We start from the raw sequence: 25,935 nt of genomic DNA, 5'->3' as shown, positions 1-25,935 counted from the left end.
TGGAATCACCACGCTTTACGGAGAAACAACCCACATCTCTTAGAAAGGTTCCATGGTGGGTCCAGTAGTCAGGTGATGCAGGTCCTGGTGGACTGAAAGCCCATTACATCAAGATTTGTGTCTATGGCGCATGTGAGGAGTAGAACTGGGTGAATTTTTTTTATTAATAGTGTATTTGCTGAAAAATGCAGTTTCAGGTCGACAAACTATTTGTGAACACATGTTGAGTTTCGACTGAACCAAAAAAGTCAAAACATTTTGGTGATGACAAATGAAACATTTTGTTTAGTCCTGAAAAATTCGTTTTGCTTTTCAGACATTTTGACAAAGAAAAAGACTCACAAAATAGCCAGAGGATGAGGTGCTGCCTCCTTTGTAAGCTTTAGTGAACTGGTTAGAACACTCACCTAGGATGCTGGAGATCCAGATTCAATTCCCTACTCTACCTGATGTGGGGAAGGGATTTGAACTTTGGTCTCCTACATGTTTGGTCTCCCCTCCTGACCAGGGGGTTTAGGTTGCAGTTCCCCTACAATCCACTGTGATTGTCCCAAGCAGGTCTAACTAATGTCTAGCTCCTGCTTTTTATTTTCTCTCCAAGGACAACAACAGTGATTTATCAGGAACAAAACTGCTCTTTCAAAGCATAGTACATTTATTTAAGGACAAAAGCATACAGAGAAAACATATAAAACAATAAAAAGGTCTTAATCTAAATGCACACTAAAGGTATCAGAAGTCACCAGTTTTTTGCATGGTGGAATCTGACAGGTTCAAGTCTTCCAACTTCCCAGCAGGGTGGGATCCCCACTTAGACCAAAAGTCAGGTCTGTTTGTTGAATAAAAAAAGAAGACCCTGAGTCTATTTAAACTCAGTCTTTAAACCCTAAAGCCTTAGGCTATGTCTACACTACAGCCTATGTCGGCAAAATTTATGTCGCTCAGGGGTATGAACATTCTCCACACCGAATGACATAAGTTACACCGACATAAGCGTTCGTATGTACAGGGCTATGTTGGTGGGAGAGCTTCTCCCGCTGACACTGCTTATGCCACTTGTGGAGGTGAGTTTTTTATGCTGACTGGAAAGCTCTCTCCTGTCGGCATAGAGCATCTTCACCAGACATGCTGCAGTGGCACAGCTGTATCGGTACAGCTGTACCACTGCAGTGCTGTACATATAGTCATGCCCTTAGTCTCTCAGCCTCTTGAAAACAGGTAAAACCAATCACTGTCTCTATCTCCGGGGGCCCAAGCCATAAAGATGGGCATTTATATAACTGGCTTTGGGATTTTGCATTAATCACCCGATAGTGATTCCGGATTCCACAGAGAACATCCCCAGTCAGTTAAGAACAAATACATAAAGCTTATTGATACAAAGATCTCTGAATATTCCAATGAGCTCCTCTCGTCTCACTCATCTCCATATCATGATCTTTGGAGTTTTCAGGCTTTCAAGAGCTGGCTCATATATACAGGTAATATTCATAAAATTAAACATAATGGTCTCAAGATAGCTCTGTGTTTGTGTATCTGTCACAGTCACAACAGAAAAAAGAACAGAAAAATCATTCATCTTGAGAGAGGAAAAGTATGTATGGCAGCATCAGCTTGAAGGAGGGGAGGTTTAAAATTTCTCTCCCTACCATTCATTTCTCCAATTTCATCCCTTGGCCTATGGGGAGGGGGCTGTCTCAAGAACTATAGACAGTGAAAATCACTAAAAGGACACTTTAATATGGCTAGCAATGCTATTAATAGATATAGGGCTAAACATTGTTCTTCATATGGATAAAACATTTAAATACCAGCGTATGCAAAGCATCATTATTTAGAAACACATTCAAATATAACTTCTCTGTATTAGATAACTCACCTGCAAATGGCGGACCAAAACAACTAATTGTGTGGACAGCCATCATAAATCCCCAGGCCACAGGCATTTTCTCTGCTCCCATCAAGTCTAGAGTTAGAACAGGTAAAAGAACATAGTTTCCTGCATCAAAAAATCCCAACAGCGAGCCAAAAGCAACTAGGGAGGGGAAAGTTGTGCATAGAGGAATTGTCAAGTACAACAGCCCTGGAAAACAAAACAAAACAAAAACAAAAACGTTAGGATGGTTTTGGTAGGGCATTTGCTTAGACTTCTTATGGATGAAACACCTGTGTTAAATGGAACCAGATGAAGGCCATGTTTTCTATAAGTAGTTAGTTGTGTAGTCTATCTGATTATGGATTGACTCTTGGATTTCTTGCTAATGTTAAATTCTCACATAGCAGCATATATAAGTAATGTTTTTTTACCATCTCCAGTTGGCTAGGAGACTCCATACCATCCTGGCAAATGCTGATCTAGCCTTGGTTATACATGCCTAAGTTACCACTCTACGGGACAACAGTGCAATATACCTGGGCATGAAGTCATCAGTGCTTGGGAAATTTTAACAGCAAGGAATGTTGCACCATATCTTCTCAGCAACACAGGCCATCACAAGCAGATCACACCTGTCCTTTAGTCTCTACATTGGCTTACCATAAAATATAAAATCAAGTTCAAGGTCTAGTGCTTACCTTACTTTCAAGGCACTCAATGGCCTGGGCCCAGAATATCTAAAAGATCACCCACAGCTTTGACACTGCTCCATACAGAACTTTCCACCATAATGGTAAAGCTCATCTGTGCGGGTGACAGAACTTTCTCGGGGGCTGGTCCAAGACTGTGGAATGAAATCCCACAGGAAGTAAGGCCTATCACAAACCTCACCATCTTCCCACTCCAAGTGCAAGAGGCGCTTCTGTGATCTTGCCTTTTCCAATATAAATTCAGAACATAACACGGACACACACAAAAATAAACCCCTACCACAACAAAACACTCCACTATATACACAATTCTCCCCATGGCAAGAGAATGAGAAAAAGAACAAACCACATGTAGTAGATGTAAGTCATGTCACTCAATGAGCCGGAAGAGGCTCATATACTATAGTGATGAAAGCAGTAAACAAACCTGTATAATTTAATGTTCAGATTGGTGGTGGTTGTAGTTGAGCAATGTAGGATTTTTTGTGTTAGAACATGAACCATATTTTGATATGTATGGTTTGCTTTATTTATTCAGTTGTGAGTTGTAATGTGGTGGTAAGTTTGTTGGCTGTTATTAAATAGCTTGAATAAACGTATTTCTCTGTAACGCTATATACTATCTGATAAGAAAAGATTTGAACTAGTATAGCGCTTATATTACTTATTTGAACTTAAAAGCTTTGCTAGTCCTTCTTTAATGATCTATTTGATACCTGTGGCAAAGTGACTTACCAGTCGGAGCATCCCCTTACGGCTAGGTGTGACATTGAAGGAATTTTCTCCATTACAGTACTGCAGACCAGCCATCCAAGCCTGCTAGTGGTCCCATTTGCCTTGTGAGTTGGCCCTCTGGCCAAGTCATTCTTGAGACATGCCCCTTGCAAGGTAATTCAGAGTCCAGGTCATAAGACAGGAAAAACCTAAAGTCTAGTAGCCTCAATGCCACGGCCTCGGCCCCCATCTGGCATGTGTAATTCCTGATCTCATTCAATCTGGAAGCCTGCCCTTCTCCTCTTGATCTAGGGGAGAGATAGGGGAACACAGGCCCATCCTCTCCTCTGGGTGTCAGGAATCGGGGTCTGCAGTTGTTCCTGAGACCACCTAGCTGCCCCACAGCTGAACACCTTGATCGAACAAATCACCAGATTGACTGAGAAGCATCACCAGACCTGCTCTGAAGCCCAGCAGCAGCACTAAGCGAGTAGCTGCTCAACGCTTCTGCCGCAGCTGTAATCATTCCTGTGCAAGCCTTGTTCCCAAGCCTTGCTCCAGCTCAGCTTCTGCCTTGCTCCTGCTGCCCTGCTCCAGTCCACGCCAGCCTTCCTCCTGTGCTTGGTTCCTGACTCCAGCTCTGCCCTTCAGCACTATTCCTGGTCTCTGACTCCAGCTCCAATCACTAGGCCTGACCACCGCAGCTCTGACCACTAAGCCTGATCAACCATGCTCCTGTCTGTGACACAGATTTCCAGCCCAAGGACTATGTTTAGATGACTAAGGATTGTTCCTTCAATTCCCCCTCTGCTTCCATGCTCTGTTTCTACCTTTCCCTGCTTGTCAGTGTCTTCCCCAGGCCTGTGAATGCTGCAACTCCCACCATGGAATTGTGGCTCCTTGCCGCTTTTTTCCAGCTGGCTAAAGTGAGGGGCTTCTGCCCAACCTCTCCAGCAGTAACTGGGCTATATTCCAAAGAGTTCTTCTGGTCCCCCCCAGTATTCCTCCTGGAGCTGGAACTGTGGTTCAGGCAGTCCCGTGGTCACCCTTCTCGAGGCAGGAGTTCTCCAGGTCTCCTTCGTGGAGCTGGACTTCTGACTTGGGCCACCTATAGGACCTCAGTTGACTGCTCTTTCAACTGGCTCCTTTTCCCCCAATTAGTCCCCAGGTTCAGCAGAGTCAGTAAGCCAGTTTCTTCTTTCTCGTGTCTCCCACCTAGCAGCTAGTGGGGAGAAAACTGTCCACCTCCCAGAGTTCGGCCTTTCTGAACTTGGCTTCTTCGTTTCAAAGTTCCTCCTCCATGACTGGCATGCCTCGCAGATGCAGCAGGATAGAGCTGCCTGAGGCCACAGCTGCTCCTTAACCTCTCTCTGCCTGGTATAGCGTTTGTACCCCATGTCACATACACAGATAAAGAGTATGTGGGGAATGGTCTGCCTTGCTTGAGAGCTTAATTTGTGATGGAGTAGAATTTAAACAGACCTAGGTGCTCTAAGAAAAAGGTGGGCTATACAATTAAACATGGTATACTGGTGATCTTTAAAGAACAAAGACAAATATTCCATAGTGCTAGAGAACTTTCATGTATTTGCACACTCATAATTCATATTAAAGATCTGACATTCTAGTCTTTTCTTTTCAGTTTTAATACCAAATTATGGATATAAATATTGGGAGTACTATGATTGTTGATCAACCTTAATTTACTTTGACTTTCCAAAGTGGCCAGATTAAGCAAGTGCCCTTCTTATGAAGATTTCCTTCTAATAATTTTCTTATAAAGAAGTTGTATTTTTATACAAAAATTGTGTATTGTATAAATTGTGTATTGTATTTTTATATAAAAAGTGCTTGAGGGACCTGACTTTGGAAAGTGTTTAAAAGACTATTATAATGAAGCTATTTTAATTCATCCACTTTGTGCTCACTTTTCCCATGGCCAGATTACCAGTACTGCAAAAACCTGGAGAAATTACAGGCTCAAAACTGGAGTAGAATATTAGATTGCTTCAGACACAGGATTATATTTCCACAAATTTGTCATAAATGATCTCCAATAGAGGGCAATTGTGCACTACTCTGAGCGAGCAAAACAGGATGTATGAAAAAAGCAAACCAAAATACCTTAGAAAAAGGGATAACCAGGAAAATAGCCTCTCACTTAAGAAACTTAAGATCACAATAACTGAGTGGATCAAAAGCAGCTTTCATAATCTTATCTGGACTATATTGTCTCATGACAGATGAGGCTTTTAAATGTGAAGATTCAAACCATACAATTAGGGGCTGCAGACACACTGTCTTACCTAAAATTGACTTAGAGAGACAAGGTGGGTGAAATATTGTCTTTTATTGGACCAAGTTCTGTTGGCGGGAGAGATAAGCTTTCGAGCTGCACAGAGCTTGTCTCTTTCACCAACAGAAGTTGATCCAATAAAAGATACTACCTCACCTACCTTGTCTCTCTAATATCCTGGGACCAACACGGCTATAACAACACTGCATAAAACTGACTAAGGCACTTAGAAGCCTAAGTCTCATTGAAAAGCTACAGGACACAGAGTCCTAAATTACTTACTCAAATTATTTTTGAACATTTTACCCTGAATTCCTTTAGTGTGTAATCCCTCTGCATGGGTTTCCCATTCCAGACTGGATGCACCTGTGTCACTATGATTTGGACTGGAGGCATCCAGGAATCCATCTCTAAATAAAGATTGTGCCTGGAATGCCACCAGGTCAGAGAGGCTCTGAAGTTGTCTGTTATCTGAAGCAACGTGAGAGTCCCTGGGATGCTTGCTTTCACTGAGGTCACTGAAGTTGTCTCTTATGAACATATGCCATGGCTACTACTGAATATGTTTGCAGCCATCAGATTCAAAGTTCACAGTATTGTCCTAGCTGTCACCTGTTGGCTTTTGCTTAATATTTCTGCTCATCCAGTGATGTCTTGGATACTGTCTGGGCAGGAATGCTTGAGCTGTGTCTAACAGGGCTTCTATGTACTCCAATCATCTACTGGAGACAAGGTGGGACTTAATTTATCATAAACACTAGGGTATCCAATATCCCTGTTGTGTTGGCTTTTTGAATGCTCAGGAGTGTCCTTGATAACCTAATTGTCTAAGTGGGGCAACACATGCACCCTCAGTTTGTGCAGATAGGTTACAACTGTGATGGGTTCGGTCACAGAGATCCCCTTGGGACTGTCACCTGATGTGCTGAAATTACTTCTAAGCCCGTTTTCCCTGCCAGCTTGGGACTTCCAGAACCCTATCTTGTTGAGCCAGACTTGCTAGCCTGCTGCAACATAGACCCAGGGTCTGGTCCATGCCCCCAAAGCTGCAGACTTAACTGAAAGCAGCTCAGCAGGTTACCTGTCTCCAGCACCCAGACACCGAGCTCCCAATGGGATCCAAACCCCAAATAAATCTGTTTTACTCTGTATAAAGCTTACACAAGGTAAATTTATAAATTGTTCACCCCCTATATCATTGATAGAGAGATATGCACAGCTGTTTGCTCCCCAGGTATTAATCACTTACTCTGGGTTTACTAATAAATAAAAGTGATTTTATTAAGTATAAAAACTACGATTTAAGTGATTTCAAGTAATAACAACCAGAACAAAGTAAGTCACAAAGCAAAATAAAACAAAACACACAAATCTAAGCCTAATACATTAAGAAACTGATTACAGGAATATCTCACCCTCAAAGATGATTCAATAAAATTCTTTCACAGACTAGGCTCCTTCCTAGTCTGGGCCCAATCCTTTCCCTTGTACAGTCTTTGTTAGATCCACCAGACATCTCAGGTGGTAAGCAGGGGTTTTCTCATGACTGGCAGCGCTGTTTGTGCTGCTCCACCCCCTTTTATAGCTTTGGCACAAGGCGGGAATCTTTTGTCTGTGCTTGTCCCCACCCCCACCTAATCAATGGAAAAGTACAAGGATTAAGAGGGATTCCAGTATCATGTGACATGGTCACATGTCACTGTAAAACCCCTAATCTCCATTCTTCCTGGGTTGGCATACACAGGAAAGTCTGCAGGTAAATAAACCATTTAAAACCTATTTTCCTAGTCAGTGGGAGCCATCAAGATTCTAAAACACCATTAATGGCCCACACTTTGCATAATTACAGTAGGACCTCAGAGTTATACTTCATATGTTTAGCTTCAGATACAAGAATGATACATGCATACAAATAGGAGGAATATATTCAGTAGGTTATAACCTTTGTTATGATACCTTACAAGAGACCTTTTGCATAAAGCATGTTCCAGTTACATCATATTCACACTAATAAGCATATTTCCGTAAAACATATGGAGTGCAACGTCACAACAACTACTGCCAAACATTTTGCGAAAATGTGGTGTCAATGCTATTCCGAAAAGCTAAACATTAGTAATGCTTGTCCCCTACAACAAAAGAGACTTGTAAGGTAAGGTAAGAGCTTGTAAGGTATCCCTATGTCCACATACGTATCCATAATGTCCAGATCTCATAGCCAGTTGCCTTTCTCTAGAAATGATATAATTGTTCCTAAGATGACCACGTTGCATTTTTCCTTTACCTAATACTGGTTTAGGTTCTCAAGAACCGGAGTGGGCTGGAGCTCTCGTGTCTTTTTGACCATCAGAAAATTATCTGTTATCAAAATTCGTTCCTCTTTAGCACGTTGACATAGGCTTGATGGCTCTCTTTTGAAGAAGAAATGGATATCCTGGAGTATTTATTTCTTACAATAAGGTGCCCAAGAGCACTTATGAGGTGGGAGTAAGGACAAGCAATCTAGAACGGGGTGGGCAAACTTTTTGGCCTGAGGGCCACATCTGGGTATGGAAATTGTATGGCGGGCCATGAATGCTCATGAAATTGGGGGTTGGGGTATGGGAGGGCTCCAGCTGGGGGTGTGGGCTCTGGGGTGGGGCTAGGGATGAGGGGTTGGGGGTGCAGGAGGGTGCTCCGGGCTGGGACAGAAGGGTTCAGAGGGCAGGAGGGGGATCAGGGCTGGGGCAGGGGTTTGGGGCATGGGAGGGAGTCAGGATGGTAGGCTCCAGGTGGTGCTTACCTCAAGCAGCTCCCAGAAACAGCAGCATGTCCCCCCTCCAGCTCCTATGTGGAGGCGCGGCCAGGCAGTTCTGCACGCTGCCCTGTCCGCAGGTGCCGCCCCTGCAGCTCCCATTGGCTGCGGTTCCTGGCCAATGGGAGCTGCGGGGGGCGGCGCTTGGGGTGGGGGCAGTGTGTGGAGCCCCCTGGCTGCCCCTACGCATAGGAGCCGGAGTGGGGACATGCCACTGCTTCTGGGAGCCGTGCGGAGTGGAGCAAGACCCTGACCCCACTCCCTGGCTGGAGTGCCGGAGCAGGGCAAGCTCCGCACCCCACTTCCCGGCGGGAGCTCAAGGGCCGGATTAAAACATCTGGAGGGCCGGATGTGGCCCCCAGGCCGTAGTCTGCCCACCTCTCATCTAGAAGGTTTTCTGAGAATCTAATTTTGTCACCTTACAAATCAATACTCATCTGTTTGAGGTAACCAAAGGCTATCAGGGATAGCTCACAGTCTGCCTCTGACAGGGAGGTCCTGGCAGGGACTGAAAGTCATCATTTGTCTATATGCTCTGGAATCTTTCAAAAAAGCCTTTGGGTTTTAGAATTTGCTGAAAGGACCCATAGAACCCTCCCAGAATTCCTTTTAAAAGACTGCTTACCTGGATATTATGCAGCGGTCAGGATTTGGCCCTTAACTTGCCTTTTTCTTTTAAAAAAACATGACTGAGATGGCATAGAGTGCAGTTTTCTGTTTTGTGTGTATGCGTGAAAGCAGTTGTGAAGTAAACTGCATTAAATCAGTACTTGATAAACCATTTTAATTTCAACATATGTATTTTTCATAAAATCTCATCACATCAAAAATAATATTTTAATTCTCTACATTTCCAAGCAACCATTACCTGTTTGTCTTATCAGCATCAACTTCAGCAGGAGAACAGAACCTGTTTTATTATGCAAATAATATTGTTCTTCTACCTCTGCTGTGAAGTAATACCAGACCTCAAAAGTCTTTAACCTATTTTCCCTGTTTCTTCAGACTCAGTTGTCCGTTTACAGCATATGCTGGCTGCCACTGGCTGACAAAGGCAGAAGTGAAATAGTTCACCAGGTATTCTCCCATAATGCAAACCACTGGAAGGACAGCAGAATTTTTCAGACAAGAGAAATGTAATTCAACGTGAGATTATATCTATTTATTTGTTCTCTTTTTGGGATTGCAGCATAATGCTGAACCAAACAAAAATGTGAACTGAAAACATACCTATTTAGACCAGGATTCCGTTACTCTTACTCATGTTAAGTAGTAATTTACTACATACATAGTCCCACTGATTTCAGTGAGACTATTCGCCAAATAAGTTAATTACTCAGTGTGAATAAGTGCAACAGAATCAGGGTCTAAAAACCTGAATTCTATAGGAACTAATAAATTATTGCAAAAGACATATAACAAAAACAATAAAAGGACAAACATACATGCAAAGACGAATAGCCTATTTGAAAAGTAAATAGATTTTGCAAAGCTACCATCACATTAGCTACTGGGCAGGAATACAGTAACACTGATAGAGAAGTATTATGTAACTCCATTCCATTAATTATAATTCTCCATTCCATTATATCAGCTTTATGCCAGTGCAACTCCATTTCAGGAGTTGTACTAATGTGAAACTGGTGTAACAAACAAGAGAATCAGGCTGTGCGCATCTAAATACAGAGGAAGGATAAATGGTAGAGACATTCAAATACTCAAAGGCAGTTTTAAAAACATTTCTTATTTTTATTTGGAAAGGGTAAGACTTACCAACAGACAGTACAGATGCCTGGTTAACATAAAGGCGGTTGATATTTTCTAAATCACAGATCTTCCCAAATAGAAGACAACTAAGCAGGCTGCTCATTCCAATTCCTACCATAATATATGATGCATCATCCAAAGAAATACCCAAGTCACCTGCAAGTTTCATCTGTAAACAGAATATCAATTAAATCTATCTATCACAAATGATACAATGCACATTTGTTAGCTTGTGCAAGTATAGAGTTTGGCCATTATTCCAAACAATTTGATTTAAAACTCTGCTTAGAAGGAGGCTGTCAAAATACTGCATGTTTCATAGTTTTTAAAATATTTTTTGTCCTTGTTGTTTAAACCTCTTGGAAGCTTGACATTTAACTGTTCCCTTGCTAGCAGTTTTATTTTTTTATTCTGTGAGCACACAGGTAAGCATACCCATGACATAATGTTTGTTTTCACTCCAGTTTTGAGAGAGGACTGGCATAATATTTTACATTTATCTCGTGCCTTTCATCCCAAATAATCCCTAAACGTTTCAGATGCTGCAATTTATGTTGAGAAGGGTAGCAACCACCTGGTGTACAGCAGTGGGAGGAGAGAGGTCTAGCTAATGACATCAGAGATTAACCCTTCCTTTTATGAAGAATGAGATGCTCTTATTTGCCTCACAATGTCCACAGCATAGATTATTCCTAAAAAGGGGGAAGTGGAAAATCGCAACTGTTCCTTGACAACCTTCTGTCAAGGGGCAGGGTTTCCATCACTGCTCCACCTTGAAGAGTCTAGAAGTTCTACCTCCTAAACCAGCAGATCTCAGGTGATCTGCTTGAGATAAGAGGCTTCCATATGGAGGACCCAAGCCTCTGCAGTGCTCTTTAGCCCACCAAACCAATTACAGGACATGCTGCTCAGTGCTCCCCAGCCATGGATGGATTTTTATGGCACTAAGAGGTAGAAGCTGCACAAGTTACTGTTGTGATCAATAAGGCCTTGATTTCAGCTGAGGCCTGTAGGTGCTACCGTAATACGAACAATAATAATAATGAGTCTAATATTTTCTTCTGAGGTGGAGAGGAAGGGCCTCTGTGAAAACTCTTTAAGACAGGACTCCAGACAAGGGGAAGCAGACTAGAGAACCCAACATTGGGGCTGTTTATATAGTGCTCCCTGATCCTTAACTGACAAGTGACATACTGCTATTTTAGATGAAAATGCCATTAAACAGCAACTACTGAAGAAGTCTGTTTTATTGAAGTTAGGATGACTGATACACATCTTTACTAATTAGTACTCAGTCTCTATTCTTTTGAAGACAGACAACAACTTGTTGCTCTTCTAAACTACAGGTAAACTGTAGAAATTTCAGAAATTTATTTTAAAGAAAAATCACAAATAGATATGTCCATTAATCAAAATACAGAAATTACATCCTTACCATATGCACAAAGGGTATGAAAAATCCAAATTTTGCTAATCCAAGAGCACAAACCCATAACTCAAATATACTATCCTTCCATAAACTCAGATCTACAATAAAACCTCTTAATGGTGATGTCTGGAAGTTTTCAACAACACTTGGATGTCTTCCTTTAAGAAAAAAATAAATAATTAAAATAAAATTATATTTACCATTTACACACATTTTATATAATTTAGATATTTTAAGTAGAGCTCTCACTACTAGGTAGCTTGCTACAACTATGGATGTTTCTTTCAGACTTAAGTTTCTACTTGAATGTCTAATTTAATTTTTAAAATAAAAATGTATTCTGGTATTTTCAGAGGAGCCTAAGGGGTTTAGATGCCAAAATCCTACTGAATTTCAATGGGATTGAGATACCTAACTCTATTAGGCTGCTTTGAAAAAATCTAAGTTTAAAATGTTAAAGAAAACCAACCACAAAAGGTATTGTCAAATGCAACATGAAATTTTGTTCAGAACAGCTTCCTACCGCAGCAGTCAAAGAAAAGACTGGACAGGGAAACTGGATTCTTCTTATTGAAAAGAAATCAGGCAGAGTGATAGAAGCAAGTACTGTAGTTTTGACTCTCCAAGCTCCCTACCCACCTTATAATGTAGTTTATTCTAAAAGGAAAGTATGCAAATCACAAAAGTTTACTTAAAAGGTCTTAAGTAAAAAAGGTAAGGGGGCCAGATTCACCAGTATGCACAAGCTACTCTATACCAGCCCATCATCATAAAACACCTGTAAATCCAGTTTCACTGATTTACACCTGCTTTATGTTGCTAGAGTACATAAATCATCCAGAGCCTACTGATGAATCTTACACAGTATACTTAAGTGAAGCACTTATACACATTATTTTTAACATAAAACCTGGTATTAATTTAAGGCCATTTAATAAATATTAATTTTATTAATTAAATGTAACATTGCTAAGGAATCTGGTACTTCAGACCAGATTAAACTTTCTGAACTGAGAACATATTTACTCATTTATGAACAAATGATAGACCCAATATGAAAGGCATTTACACTTAGGTCACAGAAAATCCAGGTATTTTGCAGACAAACCCCAGAAAATCTTCATGGGTCCACTTGTGAGATGGAGAACAAGAGCAACAGACCATGATTTGAAAGCCTCTTTTTTAACCACCTGAATAGTCTGAAGAGTCAGTAAAATTCAAATATAATCCAAATAACACCCAACAATCAAGAAATTAATCATAAAAGTTAAGCAAGTTTTGACATTATGGATCCTAGAGTGAAAATACTTGTGTTAGGATATAGATATTCAGGCCTGTCTGTAAAGGCCTATACTCTAAGAATTTAGGTGTATTCTTATCACTTAGCTAGTTATAGAGGTATAAAAGAAAAGAATCAAAATCTGACTGTATAAGGCCTTTTCTCACTGTGACAGTTTGAGGCCCTGTTCTTAGGCTAAGATCTCTGGCTAAGCAGCAGAGGCAGCCATAAGCTGGGAAGCGAATTGTCACATCCTTACATTCCAAACTAGTCTCATTGAAATAAGGTGCTATTGGGCTGTTAGGAATACAGTCCCTGTCCTGATAATGCCTATCACCTCCAGAGAAAGGGAAGTGCCTAGAAAATGTAAAAGGAAACTTAGTTTGATAACATCCTGTCAGGCAAGAACTCGCTTATCAATAGACACAGCTGGGAAACCCTTATGTCTTTATAGATGTAGTTGTAAAATCCTCATTTCTGTGTTGTTCTATCATTGTAGTCCCCATTTCCCTATTGTTTGTCTGTATAATCTCTGTCTGGTTCTATGATTGTTTCTGTCTGCTGTATAATTAATTTTGCTGGGTGTAAACTAATTAAGGTGGTGGGATATAATTGGTTACATAATCATGTTACAATATGTTAGGAGTGGTTAGTTAAATTTCAGGAAAATGATTGGCTAAGGTATAGCTAAGCAGAACTCAAGTTTTACTATATAGTCTGCAGTCAATCAGGAAGTAAGGCGGGAAATGGGAACAGGGAATGGGGGTGGGGAATTGGAATCATGTTTTGCTAAGGGGGGGAAATGGGAACAGGGACACAGGTAAGGCTCTGTGGTGTCAGAGCCGGGAAGGGGGACACTAAGGAAGGAAACTGGAATCATGCTTCCTGGAAGTTCACCCCAATAAACATCGAATTGTTTGCACCTTTGGACTTCGGGTATTGTTGCTCTCTGTGCATGCGAGAAGGACCAGAGAAGTAAGCGGGTGAAGGAATAAGCCCCCTAACATCTTGTATAAAGCAACCCAAACTGAAAGCATAACTGCCCTCATAGACTGCTGATCTCCAAAACATAAGTTGTTGGCATCCTTTCGTCTGCAAGAGACAGCTGGAACTCCAGCCTATGCTGTAGATGGTTTGCAATGTCTCATGTGACTGAACAGGCCAATCCGAGATTTGCATGAGCTTTGGCAGTTATTGCAAATGTATGTATCTTGGTTGGGAGCTGCTTGCTTGAAGAGAAAACATAAGAGGAATCTCACATTTCCTACGGTATCACAATTAAATGAAGAGACTTTCCATGAAAAAATGTGAAGCTCTCAAATATTTTAGTTCTGACCGTTGTATTGTTACTATCCAGTTTTTAAAATCTGGACACCAAAATTATGACTTCTGTTGGAATCAACCTAAGTAGAGAGTGGGTGAAAAATGAGCAAGGATCTCAAGATTTGCCTCATGTTAGTACTTTTTTCTCTTTCACAAGATTATATCCAGAATTACCTTAGTTAGAAAGCCTATCAGTCGATGAAGAATTTTGTGGATTTATAACAGAAACACAGGAATAACAAAAACTAATCTAATTTTTAACAAAATTTCAAAAAGAAGGACATACGTTTTTCAAGTGGTCTGTACGCAAACCCAGCAAAAATACATATTGTTAGAATTCCACAATACACACGCAGACTAGTTCTCCATCCAAATGCATTGATTAGGTAGCGATGCACCTGATTCTGTACCAGAGTTCCTGCTGCCCCTCCAGCCATCACAATCCCAGTTGCAAATGAACGCTTTGTGGTGAAGTAAAGGCTCACCATTATCAAGCCTATCAAAAACAAATAAAAATGTGAAAAGTTGAAAAGGAAAAAATTGTTTTATATTAAAAAAAATAAAGTTCAGCTATTCCCTATCCCCTTCACTTTCATCAAAGGCAACAGAAGCAACAACTCTCTCAGGAGGAGAGGGCAGGGTGGGATGGGGCACCTTGGCTGAAACAGCCAGGGGGAACCTCACACAGAATGCTCTATTTCAATCACAAGTTGGGATCAATACAGGAATTACTGGTTGAAGCCTGTTACGCAGAGATCAGACTAACTGATTGTATTGGTCCCTTTGGGCTTAAAATATGTGAACGGAAGAGGCCCAAGCGCAGTTTGTGGAGAGAGATACAATGACATCTGATGCAAGGCTCCATATGCCCAGATAAGCATTAGAACTTTAGGGTGTTTCTCAGAACCAACAGCAAACTGCAAACATTTGGCATTCTCTTACCATTGGTTTTGTACATACAGTGATTTAGCAGTTGTGATAATGGCTTTATGCATGCTCCTATGTTTTTGCAATGTAATGTCATTATGATGAAACATCAACGTGAACTGTTACAACATCATGATACAATACATCTGGTTGACAATGTGGGATTGAGTGGATTTTTTAGTTTACTCCTCTAGGTCAGTGGTTCTCAACCGGGGTACATGTATTCCTGGGGGTACGCAGAGGTGTTCCAAGGGGTACATCAACTCATCTAGATATTTGCTAGCTTTACAACAGGCTACATAAAAGGCCCTAGCTAAGTCAGTACAAACTAAAATTTCATAAAGACAAAATGAAAAAGTCAGAAATTGTTCAATAATAGTATTCTGTGACACTTTTGTATTTCTAGGTCTGATTTTGTAAATAAATAGTTAAGTGAAATGTAACTTGGAGGTACACAAGACAAATCAGACTACTGAAAGGGGTACAGTGGGGTACTGGAAAGGTTGAGAACTACTGCTACCTAAAAATTCAACAAAATACACACAAAACACTCTACTGCCTAGAGAGTTGGCAACCTCATTTTATACAGAGCATCATCAATTAGAATATGTTTTGCATGCTGGCAACTATATGCAACCTAATTAAGTCTAGAACAGGAAACAATATTGAAAATTCAACAGGACAGTATATTTGTTTCCTGAATAGATTTATTTCCATTTAAAAATACTAATGCTCTTTGTGAAAAGTCCATGACGTTTGTAATCTTTTTCACTTGTAAAACAAAATTAGTGCTTATGCTTAATTAACATTACTAAGGAAATTCTCTATCCACAGAGCTGGTACACCAGGAATAATATTTTCACCATACTGCCCAATCAATGTGCTTCAACCCTGCTTTTGATAGACCATCTCCATAGGTGAGTGGGGTCATTCAGCCTGTAATCCAATTCCATTATTTGCCTCTCTGATGAGACTACCAAAAAGCATGCCAATCAGTGGCAGTGTTTGTGAAGTGGACACCTGGGATATATACTGTCAAGGCTAATTACACACTCTGGCACTTTGAGTGCAGAAGCCCACACAGATTCTAAAAATTAATACTGGCCACTTCAGGCTTGTATTAAACTCCTAAGGTTACAGCTTTTTTCTGACTTTGGATAGGTAGATGCTGCCACCACCCAAGTGAAGAGCTCCTTTGAGAGCCCAGGAAAGTGCACTTGGGAATTCCTTCCTGTGGGGTACCCTCAAGCTCTTTTACCTCCCCCTCCCCCTGGGAAGAGCTGAGAAAGAAAGAAAAAAAAGGAAATAAGCTGTTGCAACCAGCTAATTAAACAACGTGCACAAACCTCTTAGGACACAAAAATTCAATTCTGTTCCTAAAAAAGGTAAATTTTATTTTTAAAAAAATACATCTGGGAACTCAGGCTATTGCTAGATTTTAAAAGAGAAACTACAAGGATTAAGCACCAAAAATAGCTTTCTTGAGGTCCAGCTTAAAGGTTACAAGCAAAACAAAAGCACCTGGGGTTAGCACAGAGGACTCCACAAGCCAAAGAAATAAAAGGGATAAACCTAATCGCATCTTCCTAGACATTTCCTGAACTACTTACATATCTGGGGTTTTAAATGAGTAGTTTCTAGGTATGATACTGATGATTTTTTCATACCTGGCACAAACTGCTTATAGCATAGCTGCTGCCCTGTCCACCTCTCTCCGGGAGAACAACCACAGACAGACAAAAGGGGACTTTTTTCTTAATTTTAAAAAGTTCTAGCCTTCCCACTGGCTCTGTTGGCCAGGTGCCCACTCACTTCCTTTTACCTATACATAGCAATGAGACTTTTTAACCCTTTACAGGTAGAGCAATTAGAGAACAGCTACTAAAAGGGATTTTATAGCTACTGGCTGGCTGGGTGTACATAAAAGGGAGCTACCCCCGCCCCCTTCATTTATCACACATACCCACTAGTAAATGGTCTGAGAATATCAATACATTTCACATAAACCAGCACAAAACTGTAAAATGTTAATGGTTTTTATCAATACCAATATGGATCAAATTTGAAATAGCAAAATAGATAGGAAAGACTTTATATTTCATTATTAATCCCATAAATCATCTAGTTCCCAAGGCTTTTTAAAAAAAATCTTTGTTTATTATCATTTCTCTTGCACACATTTAATGATCATTAGTATTTTAGTATGGAAAAAAAGAATATCTTAAGAAGTGTACTGCCCATCACAAATGCAAGATGCATGCATCCAATTCATATTTTTGAATGAAGAGTGTGTTTTCTTCATTAGGTCATACTACTTTATCCTCTACTTTTTATTTAAGCAATGGAAGGTGGAACTTAAAAACAAATAAAACACTGACCGTCGTTAATTTTTAAAAATTATTTTGTGTGTAGCTAGCTGCATTTTTACCTAACATCCTGGTCTACTGGTAAATAAATAAAATCAAGTTACCTGGAGTAGAAGCAAAACTTGATCCTACACCTACTAGGATTCCATGGGTTAAAAATAGAACACGTATATCACCAGCATAAGATGAACAAATAACACCCAACATGACAACTAGAGCTCCAAATATTGCTACTTTGATGGCTCCATATTTCTGCAAAAGTTTTCCAGAAATGGGACCAAAAATCATAATGAAACCATAACTGACTGATCCAATCCAGGCTGAAAAAGAAAAATATACTTTTGCAATTAAATGCATTAAATAAAACCGTAACAATGACACCAGATTAAGTGCCAGATACTCCATTTCTGTCAACTGCCATAGTCAGTGGATGTATGCTGACATTTTTATCAGCTGAGGATGTACATACTTACTACTTCCAAGATATACTTGTACTTCTATCATCAAATACTGGATACTGTGGGAGGTACTAAGTGCCCTCTATTTTCACTGCAGCCTCAGGACCTCACAAGGTTCTGTTTAAAATTTCTAATTATTATATCAGTGCATATTATTAACATTTAAAAGCAATTTCAGAAATAATAGTGGAAGTAGATCAAGGTGGCTTAAATCACACCTTTTAAAATCTAAAAGGGAAAATGTATTAAATTACATTGTGTTAAACAAACTTTACAAATATAGCAAATTAATAATTCAGTATTTACTTTGCACTTCTAGTAAAAAAAATCATACACTTTACACCAGAGGCATGAAACTCATTCAAGGCAGAGAAACAAATTCTACTTGCAGTTATAGGCAGTAGGAGCCAGGATATAAATGTAGACTACATGCTATCCTCAATCCCACCACTGAGAAAATATGTTCCCTTTTCAGGTCACCACTACTTCTGTCCTTTGTTTTTCTTCCTTCCCCATTTTCCTTTCTTCCCCTCTCCTCTCTTTGTGCATTTTTCGTGTTCTTCCCTCTGCATTTCCTGTCAGCAACTTCCAAATACCACTTGGTCTTTTGTGCACACCTGTTTTGGCCTGAGTGACCCAAGGTGAGAAGTTGTAAACTATCAGGAACCCAGAATATTAACAACTACTTAGCACTTACGTAAATGTAATTTAAAAAACCCTGTATTTATAATGCAGTATATTGATCACAAATTTCTCTTTATTTCTGTAATAAGATCAAAATTTAATACCATAATGTGAATGTTATTAGACTTTCAATCATTTAAATTTTAAATTTTAAAGTCACCAAAAAGTTCTAAAGAAGTTATATCATTCATTTTTACATGATTCCCACAAGTTAAACATTGGTTGGGGCTATATGGGTGCCACTGTATTGACCCCTCTATAGGTGTTTGATCCTGCCCCAGGGAAGTTAGTCAATGATAAAGCTGTCACTTTCAATGGGAGCAGGATCAAGACCTACATGCTTTTTTCTAGGAGCCTGCTGAGGTGAGGAGCAGGTAACACCTGCACTAGGTGTACCATTGTGTCTTGCCCCTGCATAGAGGACATAATGGGGAGGGGGCTGGCCTTTCTTGTGCCCTATTCCTCCCTTGTGCACCTGCCCAGGGCCAGGAGTTAGGCACAATCTGGCCCCAGAGAGTAACAGACCCTTGAGAAATAAACAGTATGAGTTTATAACAGCCAGACAAACTTACAAATATAACTGATTTTAATAAGACAGTAAAATTAGGGGACGAATAGAAACGAGAATATAGTATATTTGGATTTTAGGGTCTTCTGAAATCCTAATCAAAAATGTAATTTATACTGACTCAGCTACGAGCACTGACACATAGCGACTGGATCTCTCCCCGGCTCCAGACACTTTATGCTACCCTTTATGATCAGAATCTAATCACAGCTGCCCAGCACAGAATTCTCCCTAGGCTACTCTAACTTGCATTGGGGGCCATAGAAACTGACGCTTGAGAATAAAGAGCTGCGATCAGATCCTTAATGACTGCCCAATCCTGTGATAAAACGATCTAAGCTTAGGACAGAATCTGGTTCATAGGCTGGTAATCGTCTGAAGCACTGTGAACAGATCAAAAGGTAATATAGCAATGTATCCATTTAGGGAGGCAAGTGTCTAGTTGGCTGCTGCCAGGGTTGAGATTAGAGTCAGACTTAATTGATATCTTCATTAATGATATAGAAGTGAGTGTAAATAACACCTTAACGAAATGTGTAGATGGTACTACATTAGGACGCATTCCAAATACCAATGTGGACAGAGAAACAATACAGTGGGGGACCAAAAGTGGTTATCAAAGATTAACAGAAAATAGCAAAATAAAATTCAGCTTGCAAAATGTAACACATTTGGGAAAAATAATTTGAAACATACATATTCAATGAGAAGAAGAAAACTGGAAAGCAGTAAGTTCATAGGAGACCTAAAGTGGTATTCAATGAAAAAAAAGTCTTCATGTGTCACTGTATTTAATGTTCCAGTCGTTCTCATTCTAAGCATAGTAATATATTAAATACAACAAATATCATGGTAATATCAAACACCACAACATGACAAAAGGTGATTTTTTTTAAAAGGTGACCACTTTAGTGGTAACAGCAGACAGTAAATTAGGTGAGTTTTCAACATGATATGGTATCAAAAAAGATTGATTTAGTTTTGAGCTACCTGCACAGAAACATCAAGCCTTGGTTTCACATTATAAATGGATGACCTACCTGTTCGTGACCTACTTGACTGGAAAGTCTCAAGTAAGGAAATCATGTACACACCAAAAGCGTTGTGGAATCCACTGACAAGCAAAGCATGAGTACATGCAGCCAGCACCACAACCCAGCCCCAACCCCCATCTGGGGGAGGATAGAAAAATGACGACTCTTTCCGGAGATTATCAGCTTTACCCAATCTGTGTATGGCATGATGCAGCACAGTACGTATCCTTCTCCCTTTAATCATGACAGGAAATTACGACCTGTATACAAATACATTATTTTAGTCTTTAAAAATAGTTTAATTAAAAACGTACAACATAAAAGAAAATTAAATATACTTATAATACTGTACAAAAATAAAATGTCTGTTACTATAGAAATGTTTTGTCATGATGAGACATAATGAAAAATAGAAAAAATCTACTGTCTAAAAATCACACACTAAAATCTCTTAATCATAATATGATTATTTCATGACATCACTATAGAGCAGAGTCAAGGTTTGTTGGGTGCTCTCGTACATTTCCATACCTTGACATAAGTTTAACCTTAAGTCTGAATTTCCTGGTGTCATAAATATAAAGGGAAGGGTAACCACCTTTCTGTATACAGTGCTATAAAATCCCTCCTGACCAGAGGCAACATCCTGTTACCTCTAAAGGGTGAAGAAGCTAAGGTAACCTGGATGGCACCTGACCCAAAATGACCAAATGAGGGGACAAAATACTTTCAAATCTGGTGGGAGGGGGGGAAGGCTTTTGTCTATCCGTGTGATACCTTTGCTGGGAACAGATCAAGGATGCAAGCCCTCCAACTCCTGTAAAGTAATCTAGCTAGAAAATGTGTTAGGTTTTCTTTGTTTTGGCTTGTGAAATTCGCTGTGCTGGAGAAAATGTGTATTCCTGTTTTTGTGTCTTTTTGTAACTTAAGATTTTGCCTAGAGGGATTATCTATGTTTTGAATCTGACTGCCTGTAAGATTATCTTCCATTCTGATCTTACAGAGTTGTTCTCTTACTTCTTTTGTTCTTCTAATAAAGTTGTGTTTAAGAATCTGATTGGGTTTTTTGGGTCTTAAAAATCCAAGGCTGGTCTGTGCTCACCTTGTTTATTCTGAAGCCTCCCTAGGAAAAGGGGTGTAAGGGCTTGGGGGGACATTTTGGGGAAGTGGTCCTTTCCCTGATTGTTTGTTGAGTCACTTGGTGGTGGCAGCATACTGTTCAAGGACAAGGTGAAATTTGTGCCTTGGGAAAGTTTTTAACCTAAGCTGGTAAAAATAAGCTTAGGGGGTCTTTAATGCGGGTCCCCACATCTGTACCCTAGAGTTCGGAGTGGGGAGGGAACCCTGACACCTGGGTTTATATAATTACAACTGCTGCAACTTCTGTAACACCTCCTCCTAAACTACTGGTGCTCTTGCTGAGTTAGTGTAGGGCTAAACTCTGCTACTGCTGCATCAATCAAAAGGAACCAAATGGCACTCTGAAGAAGAGCAGGGAGTTTTTTTGAGGCTAGACCCACAAAGGGACTGAGGCATTGCCCAATGCAATTCACAGCCCCAAGTGAGGCATGTTGGCTCTCTATATTATGCATGAGAAGAGTTAAGTGCCCATGTTAGACAGTGGGAAATGTTGAGGAAAGGAGTATGGGCTAAACCCCCACCTCTCACAGGTAGTTAGGTGCTTAACTTTAGGGTGTAGGTAGGTACTTCCCTCTGCTTAGGTTTCAAAGCCATGAACCTCTCTGGGTGTTAGGCACCTAAGCCAGCTCAATTTTTCCCCACAAAAATTAAAAATAAAAAAGAGAGCACCCCCACATTCCAGCCAATTGGTTAAGGCACTCCACTGGGATATAACAGACCTATTTTCAAATCCCCATTCTGCCTGATTTGAAGCAAAGATTTGAACCAGAGTGATTCTCACTCTGTAGAGAGACATTCTCACTCTCTCTGGGGCCCAATGCTTAATTTATTTTACAAAGTGGCACAGCTCCAACAGGCGGGATTGAGAGAGACCGACCCAGGAATACCCATTAGGTTGGTGATTAAAGCACTCAGTTGGGAGTGGAGATCTCAGTTCAATTCCCTGCTCCAAATCAGGCAGTCTCTCACACTGCAGGTGAGTGTGGGCTACAGCACTTATACATCAGCTAGCCCCAAAAATTCCTGATCTGCTTGCCCCCAGCTGTCTCTTGTGCAGGTTAGGCATGCTCAGAGCATCCCGATCAATTGGAAGGGGGGAACAGCCTAATTTGAGAATCTGCCAGAGTTTAGGTGTGAGCTAGGCGCTGAGCAGCTCAGCAGCATCAGGAATTAGGCAGTTTTGAACATTCCCACCAGCAGAAAGTTAGGGAAACCTAGGGAATTTAGGTGGCAGTTGAGCAGTGGTTCTGAGGAGCTCAGTAGCACCTAAATGTTGAATTTAAGCATGTACAGTGGGAGTTAAACACCTAAGTCCTTTTGTGGATATAGCTCCAGGTGCCTTCTTTATTGCTCCTCTGACTAAACTGAATGCCACAAGGAATACAAAGGAGGCAGAAGAAACTCTCCAAATGTGATTCTATCCTGAAAATAACTGTAAAAACTCTACTCTCTTTGGCCTAATCCTGAACCTCTCAAATCAATGGATGTAGCTTCAGGTCCTTACTTAACAGATCTGATCCTTGTGAATATTCAGTCACATCCATGTCTATTGTTGAAAAAAATAATTTTTATTACTCTTTACCACTCTGAGCCCTGCAAACCCAACACAGCTCTAAGAGACTGAAGTGGATTCATGCATCAGCAACAGAACTGCTAATTAGACTCCATTTTCAAGGCTGCTTGTGCAATCCAAATGCCTTCAAATTATGTATTCAGGTTGAACTCCAGTTCAGTAGCTCCGAGGCTAGGGGAAGGGCCCATAGACATGGGCAGGCTTGCTCCCACCCACACCAGGATTCAATAGGTACACTTGGGCAACTAGGCTGTACACGTGTAAGTAAGAGCAGCATTTGGCCTGCCAGAATTTGTATTAATAGTGATGATTCAAAAAGCAGAAGGAATACAGCTTAATTTTCAGATCATGTGCTGAGTTGGCATAGTTGACAGTTAAAAAAACCTCAAATTGTAAACCAAGAAAATTTGATTTGAAAATATTGATACGATATATGTGAAACCTCATAATGCCATTTTTACAAAGTCACTTTTAAGAGTAAAAAGAAAAGGAGTACTTGTGGCACCTTAGAGACTGACCAATTTATTTGAGCATAAGCTTTCGTGAGCTACAGCTCGCTTCATCGGATGCATACTGTGGAAACTGCAGAAGACATTATATACACAGAGACCATGAAACAGTACCTCCTCCCATCCCACTCTCCTGCTGGTAATAGCTTATCTAAAGTGATCACTCTCCTTACAATGTGTATGATAATCAGGTTGGGCCATTTCCAGCACAAATCCAGGTTTTCTCACCCTCCGCCTCCACCCCCACACACAAACTCACTCTCCTGCTGGTAATAGCCCATCCAAAGTGATCACTCTCTTTACAATGTGGATTTGTGCTGGAAATGGCCCACCTTGATTATCATACACATTGTAAAGAGAGTGGTCACTTTGGATGGGCTATTACCAGCAGGAGAGTGAGTTTGTGTGTGGGGGGGGAGGCGGAGGGTGAGAAAACCTGGATTTGTGCTGGAAATGGCCCAACCTGATTATCATACACATTGTAAGGAGAGTGATCACTTTAGATAAGCTATTACCAGCAGGAGAGTGGGATGGGAGGAGGTACTGTTTCATGGTCTCTGTGTATATAATGTCTTCTGCAGTTTCCACAGTATGCATCCGATGAAGCGAGCTGTAGCTCACGAAAGCTTATGCTCAAATAAATTGGTCAGTCTCTAAGGTGCCACAAGTACTCCTTTTCTTTTTGCGAATACAGACTAACACGGCTGTTACTCTGAAACTTTTAAGAGTACAAACCACTTTTAGAACCACAGCTGAAGAGGACGGAAATTAAAGCAAAGTCTCCAAAGACTTCTCTCCACATCACTCCAGACTGGGGGAAGCCAAGAGAAGATACCCCAGCAGTTCCAGGGACTTCAGAGGTAACATTTTTGCTTCTTACCTAACCTGCAGGAAGTAGCAGTTAAAATGCAGTAATTGCTTATTAAACACCTGATTCTGATACAAGGGTTGATTCAAAGTCTGCTGAAATCAATAGGATTCTTTCCATTCACTTCAATGGAATTTGAATCAGGCCATATTTGGGGTACATTTTAAATACACAGTAGTAGCTAATTTTACAAGATATGCAGCAGGATATCACTGCAGTACGACAGTGGTTTTGTACCAAAGCTGGATGGGAAAACAAAGGAAAGAAAGAAAAATTAAAGAAGGGAAGGAAGGAAAAACAGATTAAGAAGACAAAGTGGGGACAGAAACAGAGAAAAAGAATCAGGCTGGTAGCGTAAGACCTGTTGAAATTAACCTACCCTTAAAATGTAGGCGGTCTTCCCATTTGAAAGACTGATGAGGTAGGTGAAAAAGCCCTGACTTCCACAGACAGATCTTGAGAACTAAGAAAATTGCAAACAAGTGCTCCTTGTGAAGTCTCTTGCAAGAGGAAGCACGTCCTTTAGATTCCCATAAATGTTTACCTTTATTTCCTCTATATTTGATATACCAATGGCTTAAGTCTCTTCAGTATTTTGCTTTTACTTTTATGAGGTAATACTATTCACAAGTCATACTTTCATATTGTAGCTATCAGTAATATTCAAGATAAAAACCATAAACCTGAAACTAACTAAAGAAAGCTGCCTATTCAGGAAGCAGATTGAATTAATTTCATAACTCATTTGAGTGGATGTGCCTTAGCAACTTTTTCTACCTTTCCCTCACTTTACTCCTTCCAGAGGCACATAGGTGACACCTCTGGGATAACTGTACCTCCAAGGGATTTGTAAAGGGATCTTTGCACCAGAACAGTCAGTAAATCAAGCCACCTACCTACTGTAATTTGCTCACAGAAAATTCATGTATCTTTGGTTTATATGAGAACACTCTTCATTGGAAAAATATGGAGAATGTGAGACTCTTGCATACGATTTGTTCTTTTCTCCTGTTTGCTAAATGGTCGATTTGTTTCTTTTCCTAGGGGAGGAGCAGGTAGATTTCAGTCTGAATCGGGGGAGGGAAGCTTATTTTATTTCTCCTTACTCTCTTCACTCCAGATGCCCCTTACCTCTGTTAATTATTAGAATTCATGTGCTCTGCAGTGTAATTATTACTTTGTATTATCTACACTGCAGCTGCCTGCACCATGGCCTGGAACAGCCCAAACCATGGAGGAAGAGGCAGCAACTGTGAAAGAAGACTGACTGTCAGCCTCCCTCTGGACCCGCCTAGCTGACGATGAACACCCCCTGCATCCTATAATCCCTTACGCCCCTCGCCCCCCCTCCACGTTTCTCCTCCCCCACTGCCCTCTCTTCCCGCCCATCACGCATCACCCCTCCCCAGAGCCCTGCACCGCCCCCACACATCACCCCGCCCCCACAGCCATGCCGCTCCCCCGCCCCTTAACCAGAGTCCTGCCCCGCATCACCCCCTCCCCCCACACACCTCTCTGCGGCCGCTCCCCTAGAGGAAATGGAGGTGACGCTGCCGCTGCCGTTATTCCCCAGCAGGCCGGGGTCGGGGCCGAGCCAGGCGCGCGGGCGTGGCTGGGCGG

General features: G+C 40.8%; 1 protein-coding gene across 2 annotated transcripts; it reads right to left on the bottom strand.

Annotated features, from left to right (window-relative positions):
* Window positions 1–917: 917 nt before the first annotated feature.
* Window positions 918–25,935, bottom strand: LOC122465103 (monocarboxylate transporter 10-like). 2 transcript variants are annotated; one of them, XM_043543203.1, is made up of 9 exons: window positions 25,827–25,935; window positions 25,212–25,355; window positions 20,232–20,485; window positions 17,586–17,801; window positions 14,475–14,684; window positions 11,593–11,744; window positions 10,164–10,326; window positions 1,880–2,083; window positions 918–1,536 (listed from the first exon to the last, which is right to left on the bottom strand). In XM_043543203.1, exons 3-9 carry the CDS (start codon window positions 20,467–20,469, stop codon window positions 1,421–1,423), a joined length of 1,299 nt encoding a protein of 432 aa, XP_043399138.1. In that variant the 5' UTR covers window positions 20,470–20,485; window positions 25,212–25,355; window positions 25,827–25,935; the 3' UTR covers window positions 918–1,420. The 2 variants fall into 2 exon arrangements, with proteins under 2 accessions (XP_043399138.1, XP_043399139.1); XM_043543204.1 differs by lacking the exons at window positions 25,212–25,355; window positions 25,827–25,935 and adding an exon at window positions 24,183–24,319.

Source organism: Chelonia mydas, chromosome 3, assembly GCF_015237465.2.
Source record: "Chelonia mydas isolate rCheMyd1 chromosome 3, rCheMyd1.pri.v2, whole genome shotgun sequence".
NCBI lineage: Eukaryota > Metazoa > Chordata > Testudines > Cheloniidae > Chelonia > Chelonia mydas.
This window is presented reverse-complemented; position numbering and strand designations above follow the sequence as displayed.

Excerpts from the sequence above, each read along its gene's own strand:
- LOC122465103 (XM_043543203.1), bottom strand. The coding sequence starts at position 20,469 with ATGATTAAAGGGAGAAGGATACGTACTGTGCTGCATCATGCCATACAC. Across the intron at positions 11,745-14,474 it reads GTACAGACCACTTGAAAAAC|GAAGACATCCAAGTGTTGTT; the intron begins GTATGTCCTTCT and ends TTTTTCTTAAAG. Across the intron at positions 2,084-10,163 it reads GGCATCTGTACTGTCTGTTG|GGCTGTTGTACTTGACAATT; the intron begins GTAAGTCTTACC and ends TTTGTTTTCCAG.